Raw genomic sequence first — 23,265 nt, forward strand, 5'->3', positions numbered from 1 at the left:
GACGGCTCTCACCCGGCCAGTGACATCAAAACCGTAACGCTGTCACAAACGAGAGCCCTCTGCTGATTTCTGAGTCACAAATATTTACACTGCGTACTTGGAATACTATACAGCTTTTAAATTATTTACGTTCAAAAGAGAGTAACAAAGCGTTTTTGCTTTTAAAAAAGAGGATGGGGAAGAGGAAAGGCAAAGCAAGCCGTGCTGTGTGCATAAGTGGTCACAGCAAACAGCTCTGCATCGGCAGCATAGGAACGCAGCAGCTGTGAGCTGTGCTACAGTGCTGAGGGCGAGAGGATTTTATGCAGAAGATGAAAATAAGTCCTAGTATCTCTTACAGGCACTGTCTGCACCTGCAGCTGTGTCACTTCAGTGGCAAGAGGATGAATGATGCCCAGAGCAGGAGAGAAGCGGGACAACCCCAGATCACTGCCATCACTTTTCTGGCCAGCTTTGTTCTCTCCACAGCCATCACCCCATTCCCCACTGTCCGTTGGAGCTGCCCTTCCCCTCTCTCTCGCTGAGGCTGAGGGCTGCCACCAGCGTTGGAGAGAGGCCAGGGGAGAGCCCAGGCCCTGCCCCAGACTGCTCCTGCTGTGCAGCTGTGCGGTGCTCCTGTTTTGTTCCCATTTATGGGATGCACACCCCCAGCAGATGGTGCTGCTGCAGGAAGGTACGGCACAGAGCATCCCCAATTTGCTTCATGGTATTTTAGAACTCAGGGAAGGGCATTTCCATCAGCCCCCTGAAGGGCTGGAGCAGCTGTGCATTAAGTCAAGCTTCCCCAATAGCAGTAACCCCAGCAAATCCCAATTCCATCTCCACTGCAGCACCTTTTAGCCCTTCGTCACCTGCTTTCACAAACCACACGAACACAATGATGTGTGCTGAGCCAAAAGCTGTGGTCAGTCCATTTGGCACTGGTCTCCCTGCACTGGGTTACACCTCCTGCAGCACCCACGTAGCTGCACCACATCCACCATTCTCTGCCTTAAGGAATAAGGGTGAAAGCTCCCATTTGGGCAAAGCAATCAGATGGTTCCAGGCATGACAGCCAGAGCTGGGTACAACCACATGTGCAGCAGGCAGCATCCTCTCTTAGGGAGTTACAGTGCTCAGTGGCATCAGTCAGTGCCCATCCTGCACAGCTCCCATGTGCTGTGCAGTGAAATAGCAAGCTGTGGCCCTTGTGGTGCTCGTGGTTAAAATAACAGTCAGCAAAGTAAAGCAAGGCTTTCCAGGGGAACATAAGAATGGTTGGAGTCCACATAGCAAGAGGGAGATCAGCACATTCTGCTCAGGTGGCTGAGAAGGACAAAGTCCTGCTGTGCTTCTTGAGAGGAGGAAGGCATTCTCCTGTATCCAGTGCAGCCTTGGGAGAGATGAGTGGTGACAGTGATGATGCCATGTACCATCCTCGCTCCATGTGCCAGGAGAGCACGGGGCAAGGAAGCATCCCAAGAGCAGAGCAAAGCCCGTGCAAGCCAGTGCCACCAAACCCAGCCTGCAGTCACACAAGATGCTGGCAGAGGCCCCATGCACACACCTGATCACCAAAAGTCCCTCTTCCAGGCTTGGGCTACCAAGGCTCCTCCAGTGCTTGGATGATGGAGAACACTACGGTGAGCTCAGACTGGGGTGAGGCTGCACAGCAGAACATCTGAGAGGGTGGACACCTGCTGGAGAGGGAAGAGCCTTCATATCCGAGTGGCTGAGGATCCCTGCTGCCATCTCCAGGATTCCCACACACAGCCAGGTACGGAGGCGCAGCGCAGAACATCTCTGTATGCCTGGTGGCACTGCTGGAGCACTCAGTGAGAGCTCTATCCTTGCAGATGGACCTCCCAGCTGGCCACACACCATGCCCAAAGAGACCCAAATCAGCACACACCTGCTTCCGCCTCAGGTGAGCACAGAGAAGTCAAGAATCAGCTCAGCTCCACCTAAAAATCTCCCGAAATCCAAAGTGATGCAGCCGTGTCAGACTGGGGAGCGATGGGGCAATGATTCACCCCACTCACAGCCGGGGCTGTGTAGGTGCACAAAGCATGTGGAGATGCTCCTGCAGCCAGCACCGAGCTCTGCACTCACCTATGGACCTCGTGGCACCTCCTGCTCCGCATACAGAAGCTGCTGTGACTGAGCAGGTCTGAAACACAGGCTGGTTTTCAGACTTTTATTTCAGGAAAAGATAAACGAATTAAAATAGGAGCTGCCCTGCTGACAGGAAGAGTTGAGTTCAAGAAGCTGATAAAAAAGGAGCATTATATGCATTGAGCACTGTGCATTTTCAGTCAATATTGGCTCTACTTTCTACTCTACTTTCCTTGGACTAGGAAAAGGGAGTTTCACATGCGCACAGACCCTAACGTACACGGGACTCAATGACAGGAAGGGAGTAACAGCAAAAAAAAAAAAACAACAAACCAGTGCTGGGCTGGATCTAGGAGAGGCAAGAAGTGACCTCACAGCTCGGCCCCAGGAACGCTTCCCCCCCTCCCCTGCGCACCAGGTGCCCACAGCAGCCCCTACCCAATGCTGGTGCCCGGGCACTGTGTCCTCTGCCAGCCAGGCGTGGCTCCTCCAGGCACCCCGGCAGCATCCCACAGGCTTTCCCCTATTGCAGGTGCAAGAGATGCAGTCGACGCAATCAACGGCAAATGAAGCTCCCGGTGTGCTCTGAGCACTGGGGGCTCGTGACAGTAGTAAGAGGGATGGCCCCCGCCACCCAGCCCTGCGTGCATACCAAGCCGTTGGTACGACGGAGCTAGCTTATTCACAGGCTACTGAGCCTTAATACTGACACTTAGTGTAATGGTTTACAGTAAAGGAAGGGTTCTCCTACAAAGCGCTGAAGAGGGGAAAAAATAATAATAATAATAATAATAACCCACAAAACCCACAGCCCAATCCCTTCCTCTCCCTCTCAAGAGTCTCAGAAGCGTCTCACAAGCGGGGAAAAGGGGGGTGGTGAGGGAGCTGTGGGGCCAAACGTCAGCGAGGACGGCGGTGAGCGGCGTGGGACGAACGGTGCTGGTGCTGTGCTGCCTCAAGCCGAGAGGTGCGCGTGGTGAAGCGGAGCGGGGAGAGCTAGTCGTTCTTCAAGTCCCTGGATTCAAAAAGCTTCAGGCGTTCTTGCACGGTCAGGCCTTCCTTCAGGCTCTGGGAGGGAGAAAAAGACAGACAAGAGGTGGGATGGGGCGGGCGGCAGGGGGCACGCGGATGGGGGGATGTGGGCAGCAGGGGGGGAGGCCATCCCAGAGAGATTAGTGGGGCATGCTGGAGGAGACAGCAGCCGTGGGGTGTGGTTACGGTGCCTGGAGAGAGCTGAGAGTGCAGGTTAACCGGGTACGGACCAAAGCAGATGAGTGAGCTTAATGCTGCTGGAAATGGGGCGAGCTCCGGGTGGGACGCGATCCCACAGCCCGCAGGGACCAGGACTCACTGCCATACACCTGCAGGGCTGCAGCACGGGGCAGGCTCTGCTCCACCTGTGCACTTTGCTCAAGCAGCCCCGAGAACTGCATTTTGTCACCAGTGCCAATGCCACCTCTCATCACCCAGCCCTAACCTTCCTGCCACATGGGGTGACACAGGGCTCACTTCTTTGGGTCCAGCAGGATGTGATGGCAGATTCAGCATCCAGATTCAATGGAGCTATTCAACCAAACCCTGCCTTGCCAGCTTTCAGCAACACTGTTAATACAATCTTCTGTTGCTTGAGCTTGGAAATACAGAAGAGTTATATGAGGGGTGCAGTCCTATCAGCAAACAAATCTGGCCCTGATAGGACAGATTTAACCTGCAGTCACTCGAGGGAGCCACACAGGGCTGGCAGTCAGCCCTCCCTCCATCCTGCTGCCATTTCCTGGTGATACAATGCAAGAATTGCAGCAGCCTTACCACTCATCTTGCAATCGACCCACTCTGCAGCACATGGCAGCTCCAGCAGGCACAGACCCACATGGAAACCCTTCTACTAATGTGTAACCACCATGAGGGGGCTCTTGCTCCATTTCCTTGACCGCACTGCCTGGTCATCACAGAGTTTGCACTTCTGAGCCATGTTTTGCTCAACATGGGTTTATCAAGGCAGGACACGGTGCTAAGAAGCTGTGCTCATTCTCATAATCACTGTTTTTAACATTCCTCCCCCATGCTCACAAATACAGAACAGCATCGGGGAGTAGCATGGAAACGAAGCATCGCAATGCTCTGCATTCACACAGTGCATTCTTTCTTTCCAATTGACAGCAGAGCCTCTCGGGACCCAAGTCTGAGCATGCCCTTCCTGCAGAAAGTCAGCTTTGGGCTGTTTAAATGAGCAGCAACCCATGCATTCCAGTTTGCACATTCGATTTCTAATTATATGGAACCAGACACCAGAAGCCATTAGGCTGTTCTGCCTCACGGTACAGATTCCAGCAAATCCAGCCCTTAGGGATTTCACAATGAAATGTGAGCTACTGATGAGGGGAGAGTAATGCAGGGTGAAGCTTGCGATAGGGGATCTTCCACCAGAGCCCCTGAGGCTCCCCAGCTATCCCTTCATCATTCCCTAACCTCAGCCTTTACCGTGGGCCAGGAAAATTAACTACTGCTCCAGTTCCTCAGTGTCTGTGCCATTAGGATCATGCTCATTTCCCACCATTCTGCTAGATGGTCCTGGAATCCTGTAGGATGTGTGGTGCCAAGTGGTGATGAACAGTGGGTGGACACTGGGCAGCAGCGCAAGGTCACTGGACAAGGAAACACCCAAATAACCTACAGCAGCAGCTACAGAGAAAACTGGGGGCAGCCTGAAAATCCCCTCTGCAGCTGAGCCCAGGAGCACTACTGCATACTACAGACCTCAGTGGGAAATGCATCTACAGGCAGCACTGATCCACTCCTCCACCTGGCTAACAGCAAAAAAGGTTCTCCCATGGGACCCCCGTGGCGTTGAAGTTTAGTCTGAGGCATGCGCAGTCAACTCAAGCATGCACACTCAGCATCCCACACTCCCAACAAAGCCAACAGGAAAATGTGCCCCACTGCGTCCAAATCCACTCCGTGCTGTTTGCTGTGTTGGGGAGGGTGGGAGGAAAAGAAAGGTGAGAAAGCCATATTCCCCAGGAAGAGCAGAGAAAATGCTCCTCCCCTCCTCCCATACTATCATTCACCACAGATGAACCAACGGGTCATTAAGAGAAGGGCTCTCATTTGCCATGGAGGTGTGAGCAGTGCATGCAACGAGGGCCGCTCCAGTGGGCAGCTGTGCCGCTCGGTGGGTGCCGGTGTGATTACCTACGTGGCAGGGAACCTGGACTCGGGTTCATTTCAGTTATCCCATGAGACCTGCTCAATAACGGACTGTTGGAGGAGAAAGCAAAATAAAGAAAACAAAACAAAAAGCTCATAAATCCTACAGGCATTGGCGTCCGCGCAGCCCAGCCGCCTCCCCCTCCCCCCCACACAGCGATGTGAGCAGGCAGAGTGCCCTGGCACAGCCCTCCTTCCCCGGGGGTCCTACCAACAGCACATGGGAGCACAGCAAGATAAATACTCTGAGCTGAAGTGGTGATGGGGAACCAACCCTTGGACTTGGGACAGCAAGCTTGCAGGTTTGGGTGCACCCCGAGCTGCTCCCTGCTGACTTGAGGCAGCACAGGCACCCCACGCTGACACCTGCTGCTTGCAGAGCTGCATGCCAGCTGCTTCCCAAGCTAGAAGCCTCTGCTTGCTGGCTTCTCACTCTGCCCCAGGTCCCAACCACTTCCAACATCAGCATCAGACCCCCGCTGCCTGGGGGGGGAGAGGCAAAGCAATGTGCCCATGTCGATCGTCCTGCTGACTGACCCACGTGTGAGGATGCTTTGTGAGCAGCTCTGTGTGCCCTTCGTATCTCTGTGGTCCCACAGCACCAGGCAGCGTGCAATGCTGGCAGCCAGCATGCCAAGCAGGAGCACCAGGCAGAATTATTGGCATCTGGGACCGACAGCAATACAGAAGGGCCAGAAAAACACAGGGCCATCTGTGCTGTGTTAACACACAAGGAAAGCGTGTGTTAAATATGCCCAGCTTCCAGACATCACTGTTCCACATAAAGACCCACAATCTTACAGTGATGAACCCTGCAAAACCCGGAATGCTGTGTGTTTTTCTACCACCTAAACTTCAACTGACAGTGGGGAGCAAATTCTGGGACAGTCCACCTGTGAAAGATCAAAGAACAGGTGAACTTTGTCTTTGTTTCAGGCGAGGAGCAGCTCCACCCCTACATATCAGGGCACTCCAGGGCAGTGGGCTCTGCAAACCACATCCCATCCACCAGCTCAGTGCTCTCCCAGCTGCCATCCAGGTTAGTAATGATGACTGGGAAATCCTCCATTTTCTTCTCCTTCCCATTTCTTCTCATCTTAAATCCCCACCGGAGAGTGACGCTGGCCACCTGCATTGCAGGGGAAGAGCTGTGAGCTCACCTTTGACCTGATATTCCTTAGTTGCCGGCTAACACTGGATCTGTCTTTCTTCAAGAAATCAGGGTTGCTTTTTGATTTCATAATATCTGGGGAGAAGCAAAACGACAGCATTAGTGCAGTGTCCCCTACAAGAAACGGGGGCTTCTCTGCATCCCAACAAGCCAGGCCTGGGCAGGAGGCTCTCAGCACAAGGCTCTCCAGGTGGGAGGTAGCAGAAGGGTTTTCAGATCCACTAGCTTCCTCTCCTGAGGCTGGAAGGATGGGGGTTGGGGAAAGGGGGTGCTTGGGCTGCCCACTTCTTGCTGCCCCAGTGAGGTTTCCACAAGGAGCAGAGGTGGGATCCAACGTGAAATGGCAAAAAAAGCACCATGCAAAGCCCTGTGCTCAGACCAAGTACTGCACAAGGGTTCAGACACCAGGATGCACGCGCTAAACCAGGAACCCAAAGATGGCTCAGAGCGGCTGGAAGAGCACTGACCATATCCCGATACAGTGGTGTTCACAGGGGATTTCTCTCCCTGAGCTTCTGTGGCTGCTTTCAGCTGCTCTTTCAACCTGCTGATATCACAGTCTGCCTTGGCCTTCACAATGCTCAGCTCTGTGTAGATGTCTTTGTACTTGTCGCTGGCGTATTTCTTATCCTGGCAAGGGAACAAAAACAACCCGAGAGCGTAAGACAGACAGCCAGAACTGAGGGGAATGCATGAGGAGCAGCTCAGCACCAGCAGCCAGAGGAGGAGCAGAGCCCTGCTCACCCAGCGAGGAGCTCTGTCCCCTGCTCTGCACTTCAGAGCCTCGGGCAGCGATGCCAGCCATGTGCTCAGAGCTGCACCAAGCAGATACGTGGGACTCCAGATGCACAGAAAGCTCAGAGTCCAGCATCTGGTCCAAAGTGGACCAGATCCAATGTTGGGAGGTCTCTAACACTGATTATTTTTGCCATTTCAGATCTCTGATATGACAGGCACAGGGAAAAAACATTCAAGGGAAATGTTTTCCCACAAGAAGGAAGAAAGGATAAGTCCTGGGCTGACAGTTGTGGGAGGCTTTGTTGACAACACCAACGCAGGTATTCAGTTTAATTAAGGGCAAAAATGAAATGCTGTTTTAAATCCGGGGGGAAGCAAGCTGGAATCTAAGCACACAGAGGGGAGACAAGCACAGCTCTTAGGATATGCAGAAGCAGTCCTGCAGCAGACATTACCCTCAGTGCCGTCTGCAGCTCGTCTTTGAGAGAGCTGATCTCCTGCTTCAGGTACTGGATTTCTGACTCTTTGACCCTCAGCAGGACCTGGAAGGACAGAAGCAGCGTGATAGCACCCTGCACACACCACAAACACCAAGAGCTTCACAGACAACAAAACCAAACTGCCTGGTACAAAATGGGGAAACTGGGACCCCAAGCCCCGCTGTAACCCAACGCAAGGTGCTCACCTCCAGCTCGTAGGCATCTTTGCCCTGGGTGAGAGGCGACCCAGCAGCCTCTCCTCCACCCTCCCCGGTCAGCAAGGTCCGCAACCGCGTGATCTCCGCAGCCAGGCGGTTATTCAGCTCCTGGAAGAGGGGGAGATGTTGCAGAATGAGCCAGGGCTCAGCAGAGAGATGGTGACGTCTCCTTGGCCCCACTTAGGGCCTTCTCTGTTGCCTTATGGAGCCATTCACGGGCATCTTTTATCACAAACCTCACAGTTTCACCCCAACTGGACACAAGGAAGCCAGCTTGGGGCAGCAAAGACACGATGCCATGATGACATGGAACCATAGAATCATTAACACTAGAGAAAGCCTCTAATATCACCACGTCCAACCAAACCGTGCTGATCCCCACCCTCCCGGCTCCCCCTGCCCTCACCTGGTTGTGGGCGTTGAGCTCCTGGTTCTCCCGCTGGCACTGGCGGAGGGCCTGCCTCTCAGCCTCCAGCGCCTGCGCCAGGTGGGCGTTCTCCAAGCACTTCTGTGAATACTGCTCTGACAGCACCTCCAGCTCCCGCTGCACCGACTGCAGCTCCTCCCTGCCAAAGAGACATCGACCATTTGCACACGCGTTCCTGCTCCTCCTCGAGCACCTCACCCCCGTCCAGCACAACCTAAGGACTGAGGACAGGGATCTGTGTGCTCCCTTCGGGAAAAACCTCGAATGCAGAGCAAGCCAACCCTTCCCTCCCTGGCACAATGGTACCTGGCCACCAACTCAGAGGAGTCTTCTTCCTGGAGGTTAAATGGTGGGCAAGTTTACAAAACTGGGGCTGAGATCTATCAAGCCTGCACACTCACACACACCTAACGTAGATGCATCAGCGTTCACAAAGCTATTTGACCATTTTGGTTGGCTTCAGTACTTTGGCCCTGCCTGGTCAGATGTGGCCCAGCTGTCCTCATGTAACAGCAGCAAGAAAAGCAGCATCACCTCTGCATATTTGGTGACCATAAAGCTGCTGCCACTGGGTAGTGTGGAGAACTGAGCCCCTGAAACCCCCAAGGCAACCAGGAACCTATGGTTGCAGCTGGGACTGAGGGAAGAAGCCCCTGCGAAGGCCAATTTGACTCCAACTCATTGCCAAAATCACAGAGGAGCCAGGGGCCTCCCAGATGCCTGACCCCACCATGAAAGACAGCCACCCCAGCCAGCCTTACAGATACTGCCTCCGGAGGGCCTCGATGTCGGCGTTCACGCTGCTGATCTGTGAGCGCTGCGACTTCTCCAGCTCTCGCTCCAGCTCCTCCCGGTGTGCGTTCTTCATGGCTTCAATGGCTGCAGGGGTGGCACAGCGTTAATGCCTGGCATTGCAATGCCCAAAGAGCACAGTTGGAGAGGGCCTCTTTGGTTTGTTTTCTTACAGGAACAATAAACAGAGTCAGCCCAGCCAGCCACCCCACTGCTCTGCAGTCCCTTCATCCCAGTGTGGCAAAGGGCTCTGCAAATTCCACCGTTCAGTGAAGTCCAAGAAATTGACCAATTCACACATTGTTTCCTGAACTGCAGGACTCCTAATGCAGAGACGCTGAGCCTGAGTGCTTTAAAACTCCCAGCGGCAGCGAACAAGGAATTTGTTGTGGGAGCAGCAATGAATGGTTAATGCCTTTCTGAGATGGAACCGAAAAGCGATCACACGCTGTTCCAGGCAGTGAGATGCGTACCAAGCCTGGAGAACCAGAAGATGGAACTCCATCCAAAACACCAGCGCTTCCTTGTCTCCCTCTGATCACTGTCCAGCCTTCGTCCCACCCCTGTGCAGCTCCTCCATCCTGGAGCAAACACCCTCCCCCATCAGCACACGGCTGTCCCCATACCTGAAATGGTGGCAGCTGTTTCCTCTGCCAGCAGGCGGTCCTTCTCCTCCCGCAGCTTCTCCAGCTCCCGCTGGTGCTGCCGCTGCAGGTCCTCGATCTTCTTCTGGTGTGTCTCCTCCATGGCTGCAAAGCCCCTCTCACATGTTGCCTGCAAGAGGGATGAGGGGATGGAGTTGAACTGGGAGCAGCACGACAGTGGGTGGAGGGCGCCTGGCTGCCATCCTGGGGTCTTCTCCCTTCCCATCCACATAGCAGCCAGCTGAGGATGGAGCTCAGAAGGTCAGGGTTTGTCCTCAACCCCTGACAGTGGAAGGGCAGGGATAGGCCTGGGGTCAGAAGCATTCAGGGAACGCAAACATGTTGAAATAGCAAAAAAGCTTGCTGCGCCCCTTCTGCTCTCCTCTGCAATCCATGCTTCCATTTGTGGTCACCTTTGGGTGGAAAGCAGATGGCTCATAACAGCAATGGACCTTAATTCACAAGTGAGCATCATTTGAAATGTTGCATGGGAAATGATTTCCTAATTCAACGACTAGGATTGAGTTTAGGCCAGGAAATAGGGAGCAGCACTCAGGGGATTTGGGAATCGCCAGCTGTGAATGCTCAAATCCCACGTGGATTTCCTGCCCAGATCCTGCTCACGGCCTTGTAGGAGGCAAATATAACACCCCAGGCACTATGATGGCAGTGGGGCAGCAGAAACCCACACAGCTGGCCCTGAACTCCCCAGGGCAGACGTCAGACCCGGGGCGAGGGGGAGGGTTCCAGCCCCACATGGGCTTCTCTTTCATTTCTGAAGACAGTAGAACTGCCCCCTGGGAGCCACTGGGACTCCATGAGTGATTTAAGGGGGAACAAATTCACTCCCCAAGTGACAAAAACATAACTACTGACCTACACTAATGAACATTCTATGCACCACCACTCTGTTATGTAGTTCTACGTAACCTGTGTCACTCCCCTCCTCAGCTTTCAGCTGAGTGCCTTTTCCCACCCCTTTATGTTTTAGTCTGGAGGAATTTTTCCTTTTTCACTTCAGCTCTCTTTTCTGAAACTCACAGCTCAGTGCCAGAAGCTGTCTGGACTTGGCTTGCAAGATTCTTCATTACTCCTTTAACACTGGAGGAAAAGGTTGGGTGCTCCTCCACAGGGTGGGAGACTCCGTAATTCACGTATTGTAAATGCATTGCTATAAATCCAGCACATGAGAACACGTACAAACCAGTACCTAGTGTTACTGACACTACATCCTCCATCTGGCTCAGAAGAACCATCTCTACAAGACTGGTTCCACAACCATCCAATCCAAAAGGCACTCTGGGCTTTCTGCACCTAAATCTGGGGTTCCAGTAACTGTGCACTGTTTGTTATGTTACGAATTGCTGGCACACACCACCAGTGACCTCCCTGTGTAGAGGAGATTTCTGTAGCAAAGCACTTGGCATCCTTCTGTGGGAAGGTACAGCAGGAGAGCACAGGTTTCCACCTCACCTCATGTTTCTGAGGGCAGCAGAGACAGACTGGAGATTTGATCAGACTGGGAAGGACAGAGTTCAGGAATGCTTCTGAAGGGAAGACACAAACAAACAGTGTGCCTCGGGCACGAGGAGAAACACTACAGTGCTCAAAATGAAGGAGAGCCTGATAGCATGGAGCTATTTTGAAACCCTCCTTGGCATCTACACCTCCAGCAGCCGTGATGCTGAGCCTCCCTCCAGTACCTTTCCCCCCTCCTGCTCAGCAATGCATTTAGAATACCCCAGCACAGACGAAAGGAAGCATGGATAAAACACCATGCTCTACAGAGGCCTTTTTTTTAGCATTCTGGGGCTTGCTTAGAAGTGATGCCCTGCACAGGGGATGCCCCTAGGCCAGGCAAACACTAGGACTGAATGCACCCTCCCAGTACGCTCAGAGGGAGATACCATAAAGCACGAAACGCGGTAAAACCTTTAGGTTCTCAAAGTCTTTCTGGTACTTTTCCCTCAGCATGGAAGCGCTGCCCTCCAGGTGCTTGTTCTCCAGCTCATCCCTCATCACGTTCATCTGGGCCTCCAGCTCCTGGATGCGTTCCCGCAGGCCGTGCATGGAGTCCAGGTCCCCGCTGGGTCCCTGCCTGGTGCCACCCGGCTCCCCGGCCCCCCAGCCATCCCCACCGCCCGGCCCCACCGCAGGGACCGCATCCGGGTGCTGCTGCTGGTATTCGTCAAGGGCGTGCTGCAGGCGCTGCAGGTTCTGGCTGTAGTGCTCCTGCAGAGCTTGCAGCTCCTCGCCGTGAATGGCCTGCAGCTCCTTGATCTTGGCCTGGAACTTGTCCTCCAGCATCTGCATCTGCTCCAGGTGGTAGCGCTCCATGTCCTGCTTGTCGCGGACGATGGCGTCCAGCTGGTTGAGGCCCTCCGTCCTCTCAGCCTTCAGAGCATCCTCCGTCCTGTTCAGCTGCTCAATCACGTTCCGAATCTCCTCCTCATAGCGGCCCTGCAACTCGCTCAAAGTTTTGCTGTGTTTGTGCTCCTCCTCTTCTAAAAGCCTCCGCTGACCTTCGAGCTGGGAGACCTTGGCTTTGAGGTCGGCGTTCTCCCGCTCCAGCATGGCGATCACCTCACTGTACTCACCCTGCTGCTTCCTCAGCAGCTCTTCGTACTCATCCCGGAGCAGGGAGACGGTCTTCACACGCTCCTGGCACAGTGCATCCATGCTCTGCAAGGACTCTTTGTACGACTTCAGCTCTCTCTCGTACTCCAGGCGGACCTTGCAAGCAGCGTAACAAACCTGAGCCTGAACTATTGCATCCTGAACTAACAAAGAGGAGTAGCGCTCCAGGTCTCCCATGCACGAGTGATATGAAAGGCTCTGAGATATCTTGAAGAGCTTCTGGCAATCTCTCATGGCCTCCTCAGGAGGCAGAGAAAGTAAGGCAACAGAGATTTCCTTAAGAATATTGGATTTGTCTTTTAGTTGTTGGGCAAGATCTTCCTGAATGGAAACAAGAGCTTCACCACTGCCATGGCCTGGTAGGCTACGAACCTCCTGCACCTTGGCCCCCTCCTGGCACGGTCCCATTTGGAGGCAGCTCCCGTCCCAGGAGATCTGGGCTCTTTCTGAAGCATCTTTCTGAATTTCAAGCGCTTCAGAAATCTGATGCACAACTCTGTCAAAATCAGGAGTCCTATAAGCTTTGAGAATTTCCTCCAACATGCACTTGTGCTGCTGGAGAGCTGTTTTGGTGTTATGGAGGTCTTCTTCGATCATTTTTAATCTCTGGTGAAAAGAGTCCCTCATCTTCTGCGCCACAAACCCAAGTTCTGCTTTGATCAATGTAGCATCTGCTACAGCACTAAGAAAACACGGAGAAAAGCCCAAACTTGCTGGTTCTGTTTGGCCCTCTGCTTCTCCCTGCCTGATGCTCAGGTGCACTCTCAGCTCCTCCACCTGGCTCCAGAACTCCCCTTCCAGCAGCAGCTTCTTAGATAGGACACCGGCCAAGTCAGCTGCTGTGTGAGAAGCACTTGACGGCTCTATCAGAACCACCTCCGCCGTCCCCTGGATCTCCCTGAGAAGCTGTGATATCTCAGAGCCTGCATTTTTCAGAGACTCTGCTATCTGGCTGATAAGAGAGGCCTCAAAGGCCACTCTCTCAGACAGCCACCTCAACTGGCCCGCACCAAAAGTCCCTGCTGGCTGCTCCTCAGAGACGGGCTCCCCTTCACCCAGCACCCCCCCATCTGGCACAGGGGACCCTGCCACGAGGCCCTCACTCTGCTGACACTCCGGTGGGGCCGGTGCCCCTCCCAAGGCCTGGATTGCACCCGATAAGGTTGTTTCCATGCTGGATAGAGTAACGAGGAACAAATCGCTCTCTTGCTCCTTATCTGACTTGGGGAGAGATCTGAGCTGCTCCCTGCACTTCTCTAAGCAAGCCAGCGCTTGATCGTTTTTCACCTGGAAACCTCCCAGCTCGCTAACATGATTTTCTATGAGTTTGAGCTTCTCCTGCCTCTCGCTCTCCAGCTGCGAGACAAGAGTGCTGACTTGGGATAAGCTGCTCTGGAGCTGCTCCCGCAGCTGAGACTCTGTGCTGGCCCACTGGTGGTGCAGGGCGATGAGAGTCTCCTGGTTATGGCCGTGCTGGCTCTCGAGCTTCATGGTTACATCTTTCAGTTTTTCCTCTGTAATATACAGCTTGGTTTCCAGAGAGTGGATGATGGAGAGGTAGGTCTCGGAGTCGCTTGCCGCTGATGATGGATAGCCAGGAGCTGGCTCCGAAGACATGCTTTCCTCAGACAAGGACCTGTCCTGGCTGGTGTCAGAAGAGGTACTGCTGGTCCAGTTCTTCTCCGATCCATCTGGGTGGATATATTTTTGGCACTGGATGCTCGAGAAACGGATTCTCTGCCTCTTGGCCCCCATGATTCCTACATCAGGCTTTGCTAAGGCCTTCTGAGCCAACTCTTGGTCCTGGAGCTCTGCAGCTTTGGAAGGGGAGTCAAATTCCTCTGCTCGCCTTTGGCTGGTCTCAAGGACCTCCTCCTCCTCCTTCAGCGCATAGGTCAGAACCGGGAGGGCATCGTGAGTTGGCAGAGGCTGCCCCAGCTGAGATGGGTGACTTTCGTCAGCCTCCAGATGGCAGCCAACATCTTCTGCCTCCTCAGCACACGGCTCCGCACCTACGCTGGTTAATTTCCTTAAAGCCTCCTCCTTGGCCTTTAGCCTTACTTTAGTCTCCTCTAAACTGCTATCCAAAGCAACCATTTTAACCAAAGCCTCGCTGAGATCTTGATCTTTCTTCTCCACAATTCTCAAGTGCATTTCCTTAACATGCCTCAGCTCCTCCTCTTTTTCTTTCAGCACTTTCTGCACACCCTGGAACTGATCTGACACCTCCTCAAACGATTGCTCCAGATTGTGGTAGTTGGTCTCTTCCATTTTCAACTTGGCTTGCAGCTTTGCAACCTCATTATCTGACTCAGCAACTTGATTCATGAGCTCATGGAACCGACATTTTATCTGATCTCTTTCCCTCTCGAGCTCCTTGATGTGCTCGCCCAGTTTCTGGATGCTGGCCTCCTTCAGCAGCAGCTGCTCCTCCAGCTGGTGGACAAGCTCGCTGCCCTCAAACTTTGCACTCAGCTTTTCCTTCTGCAGAATTTCCATTTGCTGCTCGCTATTTTGCAGCTGATTCTCGTACTCGTTGGCCTTATCTTCCACCTCCTTCAGACTCTGTATTAAAACCTGCTTTTCCCTCTCACAGCTCTCCAGCAAAGCCTCGTAATTCTTCTGCAGCTTCTCCTCCATGAGGATGCGCGTCTGCTCGCTGGCATTCAGCTGCCTGCTCAGCTCGGCGATCCTGTCCTGCAGCCGCTGCACCTCCTTCTGGTGGTCCCTCTGCAGAGCCTGCTGCATTTCCAGGTCCCGCAGCTCCTGGGTCTTCTCAAGGAGCAGAGCCTCAGCATTCTTTAGCTTCTGCTCGCTGGCCTTCAGCTGGGAGCTGAGCGCGGCCTCGCCATGCTGCCACTCCTCCAGCTGCTCCTTGGCCTTCTCCTTCTCGCTCCTCAGGTCGCTCCTGAGCTTGGCCAAGGTCTGCTCCTTGATGGAGAGCTCAGCTGCCGCGTTGCTGAGCCTCGCCTGCAGGCTCTGAATCTCAGCTTCGTGGTGCCGGATGACGTCCTTAGCCTCGGCATAGCTGCGCTTCAGCGACTGGATCTGCTGATTGATCAGCTCTTGACGCTGGCATTGTGCTTCCAGCTCGTTTTGGAGGTCTTGGTTGACTTTGTGGAGCCTCTGCCAGGCACCTGACGGCGAGGCGGCCACCTCGGTCTTAAAAAAATTGATTAAATACTAGATTAGTAACACTCTTGGCTCTCCCTTCTGAGTGTCACACCTCTGGCCAGGCAGGCCATGGAAAAGCTCCTCGCAGCGATTTGGCTGCTACCCCACAAGCTCCAATTGGGATGATTTGTTCCTGGCACAATTTTATTTTGTCTAACTTTTTTTTCTTTTCTTTTTTTTTTTTTTTTTTTTTTTTAAATGAGTAACAACTGCTTTCCAGTAACAGAAAACATGGACCGTAACGTCAAAACAGCTGTACAGTCACAGGCTAAAAGGAGAACAACCAAAATCAAACGGAACCAAAAGACAGAGAACAAAAAAGAACGATGAAAAAGAAACACCAGCAGTAAAACGGAGACAGACAGACAAGAGAAAAACTGGACGGGTGAGAAGGAAGGGATGGGGACAGGCCGAGAAGAAAGGAACTGCTTTTAGTGTGTTGGTTCGTTTTGCTATGAAACAAAAAGTGCACAGTTCAGGTACCACAGTCCTACCGAACAAAAGCAACGACAGAAAGTGAGGTGGCAGCAAATGACATCACTTCCCAGCAGAACGCAGCGAGACAGGACAGCCGGCGTGGCGATGTCATTTCAGGGGCTGCCAGACAGGACTTATTGGCTGCTCAGTGCATTAGAGAGATGCTGTTATGCTAGAGCTTAAGGCTAGGAAGGATCTAAGTTCTCTACCTGTAAAAAAAAACAAAACCAAACAAAGAACAAAAAAAGGACAAAATAAAAAGCCCAACAAGTGAAGGGAGGGTGGGGGGGGCAGGTATGATGAGAATGTCAAACAAAAGAAACCAACCTTTGTGAGATTCAAATCAAAGCAACGCAGCATGCAAAGAGAAAACTCACAGAGAGTCATGCAATAGGCGACAGAAATTATGTATCTTTAAAAAAAAAATACACAGACAGGAAGAGGCAAGAAAAGCACAGCGTTAAGCCTAGGAATTTGGCCTGCCCTGCTGTACTCTGGTTGCTGGTAAGGAAAGCCCACAGATGTGACACTCAGTTATGTTAAGTTAAATTTCATGCTTTACACCAAAAAAACCATGCAAGAACATCCGCCCAGGGACAGGTTAGTATGTGACCCCTCTCACCCACTGGGACCAGAGCTGGGGAAACCACGGGGCAGTCTGAGCCCCTGCCATGCCCCCCCCGCTTGGGCACCATGTCCCAAGGATGCTGTGAGTGAGAGAAGGGTTGTTACAGGAGGGCAGAGAGGCTGCAGTGCACAGCACATGCATGGGGTGCTTATCTCAGCGGCTGCCTTACGGAACAGCATCCTTTGTGTCCACGTGGGGCTGCCACGGGGCTCGGGAGGGACGGGCTGGCAGCCAGCTGGTCAGCACAGGAACCTCTTGGAAATTGGGGGTGATGGAGGTATGGGGGAGCGACAAGTTCAGAGAGTGCATCCAAAAAAAAAAAAGGCTGTGATGTTTGCCTGCAGTTTGGAGCTACAGAAAAGCTCAAATAATAACCTGCTTCCATCTTTCCACCCCTAGTAGGGTTTGGTGGGGTTACTTCCTTCTGCAGCAGGGTTTTAACCCCGCTGCTCCTACACAATGAAAGGGAAATCCCAAGGAAGAGACCCCTGACCCTTCCAAATACCCTGCCCAATTCCTAGGTCAAAGCTGGGGACGCTTCTTACTGCAGCAAAGGTTGGGTCAACTCCCCTACAGACCTCCCCTCCCTGTACCTTCATGCTAGGGTCAACTTCAGCACAGCAGCACAACAGCAGATGGATGCAGCACTCAGTTTCGCAAGACATGTCCCTGCAGGAGTTCCTCTATGCACCTCAGACAAACCTTGCTTCTGACCCATCTCACTAAACAGCCCTACGGATGCTGAATCTGCTGTTCAAAACAGGATGGGGCTGTCTCCCGAGCCCTGACTTATTTGCTAGCTCTGTGTCATTCTCTTCTCCTTCTGGTCCCCAAAGATTCTCTTCCAACATTGCCAAGTAAAAACAGCACTGCTCTCTGCAAGCACTATAGCTTGGGGGCTCCAAAATGAACAAATGCATTAATAATTCCTCCATGGAGATCACAGGTCAGAAAGGCAAGATGCCTGGGCTGCCTTCTCTGACTTTGCAGTTTCCTCAGGGGAAATTTCTCCCTTGAGAAACAAACAAGGATGTCAGGTTTGCTGCCACAGGAGCACAGCATCACTTTGGCTCACCAGGAGCAAGCAGATCAAATCACCAATCAGCAGAGGCAGGGGTGCCCTGCAGGCTTCATGACTTCTCTGGAACTTAAATGCGCTCAGAGGAGGAGGTGGCAAAAGCCAACGTCTGGAGGTGGGGAGGAAAGGCTTCCCAAAAGATTCTCCCACCTCTTCTGCCAAAAATTCCAAAACCCTTCCAGGCTTTCCTGAGGAAAGGCATCTTGCAAGAGAAGAAACCACCAAAGTGCTCCAATACAGCAGCCAGGCTGTAGGTGTGACAACCTGATGCTCTGCCCAGGATGACTGATGCCTCTGCATTTGCTGGGCTTGCCATGGAACAACCACATAAACTCCCTGGCCAGGAGAAACACAGGGCCATGAGATGCTCAGAAAGCCTTATGTCTGTCCTACTGGGTGACAGGAACACCTGGGACTCAGGAAGGGGGATCAGAGCTGTTGCAAAGGCAAACAGTACAGAGTAGACAAGAGATGGGCTTTGCTGGGATCCTATCTACAGCTTCTCCTGGGGATGACAACAGGCAGCATTATCTCCTGCCTGCTGCAAACCAAACCAGATGTTTTCATAAGCAGGCAAACCTTTTAAATCAACAGAATCAGCAACTTTTCCAAGCAGGTCAAATCTCTTGGAGCCTGCTCAGCGCTGTGCATCGCCACGAACTGGGGTGTGCTCACACCGAAGCACATTGGAGTCCCTTTGATGCAGGGGAGGATGGGTTCCCCTCTCCTCCCAGCTCTCCTACCTGCAACACGTAGCCCTCACGGGCACTCTGCTCCCGACCCAGCGCCACTTTCAGCTGGTCCTGCAGGTGTCGGTTCTGTTCCAGGAGCTCCAGGGCCTCTTTCTGTTTCTGCTCCAGCTGGAGGGACACGAACACAGACAGAGTCCAGTGAGCAGGCACGGGCTCAGCCATCAGAGCACAGGGCTTCCCACAGCACTGCTCTGCAACCAGGATTTCATTTTAACAGGCAAAGCCCCTCCCTCTGAAAGAACTGCATTGTGCTCGAGTTTAATTCATGAAGCTCAATGTGGCAAAGGAGGAACGGCACCAGCTCGTGCCAGGCATGGCCCAGGCAAATCCCACCCCAGTTCAGATTGGCGATGCTCCTGGTTACCCTGTGCCTGTACCTCTTTCATTCCAGTTAATACACCTCAATCCTGACTAACAATGACCTTTGTTATCCCACATGTGGACCTCTTCCAAGTGAGCTGAGCCACCTATTCTTTTCCTAAAATCTTGAGATTGTTTGATGTAGGCTCACAAGAAGGGAACTTTTGTGGCACGCACTGCAATTCCAGCCCATTTATGATTTTGTAGGCATAACTGTAGGCACAAATCTCTACAGTTGCAGAGGCAAACAGGATTAAGAGCTTAAATGTAGAGTCTGGTTAATATGCCTCAGTTGTGCTCATCTCATTAGAGGAAGGCAGGGTAACAAACACCAGGAGCACCTCTGCTTGATGCGGGCTGGACAGGGCAATGGGGTGCTACCTGCAAGAGCAGCACTGGGAACAGAGGATGGACATGGATCTATGTCTCAAGGCACCCTGACCATCTCTGCTCACTGTTATCCCAAAGCAGGAATAAACACAGCTTTTTTTCCCCTCGCTCAGGCTTCCTGCTTTACCTCCTTCTCCAGCAGTGTGGTCAGGTGCTGCTTTGCCAGCCCCTCATCCCGGTCCTCAGCGTGAGCGAGGTGCAGAGGAGCGATGGGGATCTGCTTCTCCTCCCGCAGCGGGGTGGTCTCCACCTGGTGCCACCGCTGCTCAATCTCCACGTGGACGTTCTGCGGTTTGATGTCTGCGGGGACAGGCAGGATCCGATCCACCTCCATCCTCAGTGTCTCCTCTGGCCCTGCTCCATCCACCGTGTCGACCATCTCAAAGCGTTTGCGCCGCTCCTCGCGCCGCCGGGCCCGCTCCCGCTCCAGCTCGCCTGGGTCGGTGTCGGCGGTGCTGCTGTCCCTGGAGAAGGCAGCGGTGCCACTCTTGGAGGAGTCGGCGGCGTTGGCACGCTCCTGAGCCAGGGCTTGCTGGATGGGGCGGAATTCAGCCCAGTCAAAGGTCTTGGATCGTCCTTCTCGCCGACGCTCCCGTGCACGGCTCCGCTTCTGCTCCGAGTCCAGCTCTGTTTGCTCCGCGTCCGGCTTCTCGCTGGGCTTTGGGCTGGGCTCAAAGGATGAGCTCGTTTTGCTTTTCTCCTCTGGTAGGGAGCTGCAGGGACAGAGAGACAGCAAAAGAAAGCGTCACCGGGTGCTCAAGGTGGCCAGGCACTTTCAGGCATGCCTTCAAGAGCTGGGTGGAAAGGGGCTGCCAAAGCCCAAGCCAAAGCCAGGTGTGTGTCCCCCTACCCCTCCATCTCCCGTCACTTCTCGGGCACAGCAGCCCTTCTTCAGGTTGTGCCGGCGTGCGAAGCCACAGTGCAAGCGGCCCTAGGGGGTGGCCGATCCCAACCACACTCCTCCTTGGCAGCCACCCCAAGGCCAGCAGTGGCCCCAAACCACCTTCATGGGCTGGGGAAAGGCTTCAGGTGCTCTTCCAGCACCTGCCCATGTGCACAGACTAATCAGCATGGCCACACCGTGGGCTAGCAGAGAGGATGCCACCAGTCCCAACAAAGTCAGCCTGGCTTCAGCACTGCAGAGAAGCACAGAGCCACTCTAAGATGCCTTTGGTAACTGGGGTCGGGTTTTCCTCAAGCTCAGCAGAGTCAGCCTGTGAACAGGGCCCAAAACTTCTCTGTGCCACTGTGAACACTGAAGGCACGTATCTGCCATGGGTGCCGCAGTTGGTGCAGTGAGGAGAGCAAGAGTTACACAACACACCATGGCCATCCCCTAAAACGCCGTTTCTCAAGCAAGGAATGGCTTTCAGTGCTGAGTTAGAGGGATGAGAGGGGAGACATACTCATCAAGCAGGGAAAGAGAACAGGGAAGGGCAATACCACCTCCAACCTACGGGCAGCTCATGATGCAATACTAGCTCATTAGAGGCAGACATGCCAGCCTTGGAACATGCAGATCAAAATTAAAATAAAGAGAATAGCTGTGTGTTAACCTTGCAGAGGAATCCTCTCCCAAGAGAACAGCAGGTGTTTGCCAATCCCTGTGCTACCAGGATAACCCCAGATGCCTCCTGCAGCACAGCCCTTGGGCCCCATGTCCTGCACAACCACAGGGTTCCAGCACAGTCCAGCTGAATTTTCCAGAAGGGCACAGGGAGCAGAGCCAGAGAGCACCTGCCTGGGCCCTTCACTGCAGGCAGATCAATGCTCACAGTGCTCCACAAGCCCATGTGCACCACTGGTCCCAAAGGCAGCAACACAGAAGGGCTCCTCCAGCACACAGATTAAACCCCTCTCCTCAAAACAAAGACTGGAGCAGAACTGCATGTGTCCATAGCCAGTATCTTCCAATGTACCTCCATCCACAATCAAACCACAGGCTCAACAGAGCTGGGTTTCAAGAAATTCTGGCAGTCACTGGCTGAGACTAGCTTGGAGATAACTCCTTCCTCAACAAACCCAGAAGGCACCATGGAAAACTCACTCCACACCCACAGGATGCTGCTGCACGACTCCAGAGCACACTCCCAGCCAAGTGCTCAACGTGCAGTCAGTGATTACGACTGCATTTTAAATAAGTAAAACAGAAAGGAGATGAAGTCTTAAAATGGAGCAGAGCAGTAGGAAGAAAGGGAGTCCTGAGGTCCCTTGGATGTTGCTGTGGAACAGAAAGCACGTTGCTCTGAACACCACATGGAAGAAGCCAGGAGTTGGACTCCATGATCCTTACGGGTTCCCTCCCACTCGGGATGTCCAAGGACTCTATGAACCTCGGCATGCTTACAGGTGCCACCTCCTGCCAGCCCATTCCTTCTGCACAGACCCCCAAAGGGCACAGTGCTGGGAAACTCAGCAGACAGCCCCCACATTTAGCACTTTGTTTCCCAGCAGCACCCTATGGCTACTGGTGCTACTCACTCATTTTGTACCTCCTCCCATCCAGATAAATTCACACCACGTGGCAAGGGGAGATGAGAGATTTACAGAGCAGGCAACAGACAGCTGGTTTCTAACAGGGGTGGCTGCAAGCATGGCACAAGCTCCAAGATGAGTATGGGAACTGGGGGACACCAGGGCTAGGAGCTCAACCAGGGGCTGAAGCAGCCTCTTTGCTCCTTTTGCGTGCTTTACACCTGCATGGCCATTGCTGTGTAATTAGCACCTCTGGAGATGGCAGAGCAGGGAGCAGGGCAGCACCCACCCCCCAGGGTGCTGCCACACGCTAGGATATAAACAGTAATTAAGACTTGAGTAACAAGGAAGCATGCACTGGGCCCAGTGGAGACGTGGAAGAGGGTGATGGGAGCCAGCAGCCCCATCCCAAGCTGCTCACAGGGTGAGGATGCCAACAGTGCATCAAAGACACCGAACAGGCTGTGCTACATTGCGCTCACACCGCAGCCCAAGGGCTTGTCAAAGAGCCCTGGTGCACGCAGAGCTGCAGTTCAGTGCTGTGCCTCAAACCCACGTGCACCCCACTTGGAAGCAGTCCAGTGAAAAACAACACGAGGGCACCTATAAAGCCCTCATCATCAGCTCGGGGTTCAGAGCTGCCGTCTGTTTATGCAGCGTAGCAAGTTACTGCACGACCAGCACCCAGACCTTCTCTGCAGGGTAAAGCCGAGTCAAACCATGCCACGTGGGCTCAGGGCAGCAGACAGTGAGCACAGGAGCACCGAGATGCAGTAACCTGCTAGGCTATGCATAGATATGGCTCTTAAAGGGCTGAGAGGTCCCCTCAAATTTCCTTGGTCTTCATCTTCACATCTAGTCACATCAGAAGGCACCAGTGTGGGGGAATCAACTGTCAAGACCAGGTTGCTTCTTCCCTTCTTTCTGGCTTTCATTGAAAAGAAAAATAAAGGGGGAAACAAAAAACAAAAAAAAAGAAAAAAGAAAGAAAAATAAATGAAAACTGCAGAACTTCCCATCCGAGGTGCAGAAAAGGAGGAGCATGCAGTGAATCACAAGATATACAAACCACAACATGTTAATACAGGAGAGAACACAGTTTTCCAACCTGGGCTTCAGCACGGATAGTTTCAAAGAGAAGTTTTTCCTGGGATTGCATGAAAATCAAACACACAGAGGAGTGAAGAGAGAGGTGGCTTCCCTGATATCCTGTGAACCCACTGGAGCTTGGGAATGGGTGCCAAGCAGGGTGGGCATAGGGGTCGGAGCATCCCCAGCCAGCAGAGCCAGTGAGAAGAGCCATGCCACCAAGGCAGGGGCAAACCTGGCAAAACCCTACTGGCTGCAGCCACAGTAAAGACAGGAGACAGTGAATGCTGTGGCCGTGTCTGGGAAGCCCATGGGAGTGTGGCTGGCATGGTTGGTTAGCTGTGAGGGGCTCAAACGCCCTTTCTCTCAGCCTCAAGCGCTCACAGCAGGGAACCAAGGGGCCCCTTCCTCTGGCACTGGTGGCAGGAGGAGACA

The 23,265-nt window shown here is 53.3% G+C and overlaps 1 protein-coding gene across 12 annotated transcripts in view; it reads right to left on the reverse strand.

Moving 5' to 3' along the window:
- Positions 1-2,162: 2,162 nt before the first annotated feature.
- Positions 2,163-23,265, reverse strand: part of LOC122165188 (myosin phosphatase Rho interacting protein) — a 57,960-nt gene continuing 36,857 nt past the window's right edge. For 6 of the 12 annotated variants that reach the window (XM_042827953.1, XM_042827951.1, XM_042827949.1 and 3 more), the window contains 11 exons: positions 19,394-19,979; positions 18,508-18,624; positions 11,703-15,569; positions 9,753-9,900; positions 9,096-9,213; positions 8,314-8,473; positions 7,896-8,015; positions 7,666-7,752; positions 6,940-7,102; positions 6,462-6,547; positions 2,163-3,162 (listed from right to left, as the gene is read on the reverse strand). In XM_042827953.1, the coding sequence (XP_042683887.1) occupies positions 3,091-3,162; positions 6,462-6,547; positions 6,940-7,102; positions 7,666-7,752; positions 7,896-8,015; positions 8,314-8,473; positions 9,096-9,213; positions 9,753-9,900; positions 11,703-15,569; positions 18,508-18,624; positions 19,394-19,979 (5,524 nt within the window). In that variant the 3' untranslated portion in view covers positions 2,163-3,090. The other 6 variants (XM_042827948.1, XM_042827947.1, XM_042827956.1 and 3 more) reach the window with 6 other exon arrangements.

This window comes from Centrocercus urophasianus, unplaced genomic scaffold, assembly GCF_019232065.1.
Source record: "Centrocercus urophasianus isolate 14NV4802_14NV808 unplaced genomic scaffold, USGS_Curo_1.0 seq_29, whole genome shotgun sequence".
Classification (NCBI taxonomy): Eukaryota; Metazoa; Chordata; class Aves; order Galliformes; family Phasianidae; genus Centrocercus; species Centrocercus urophasianus.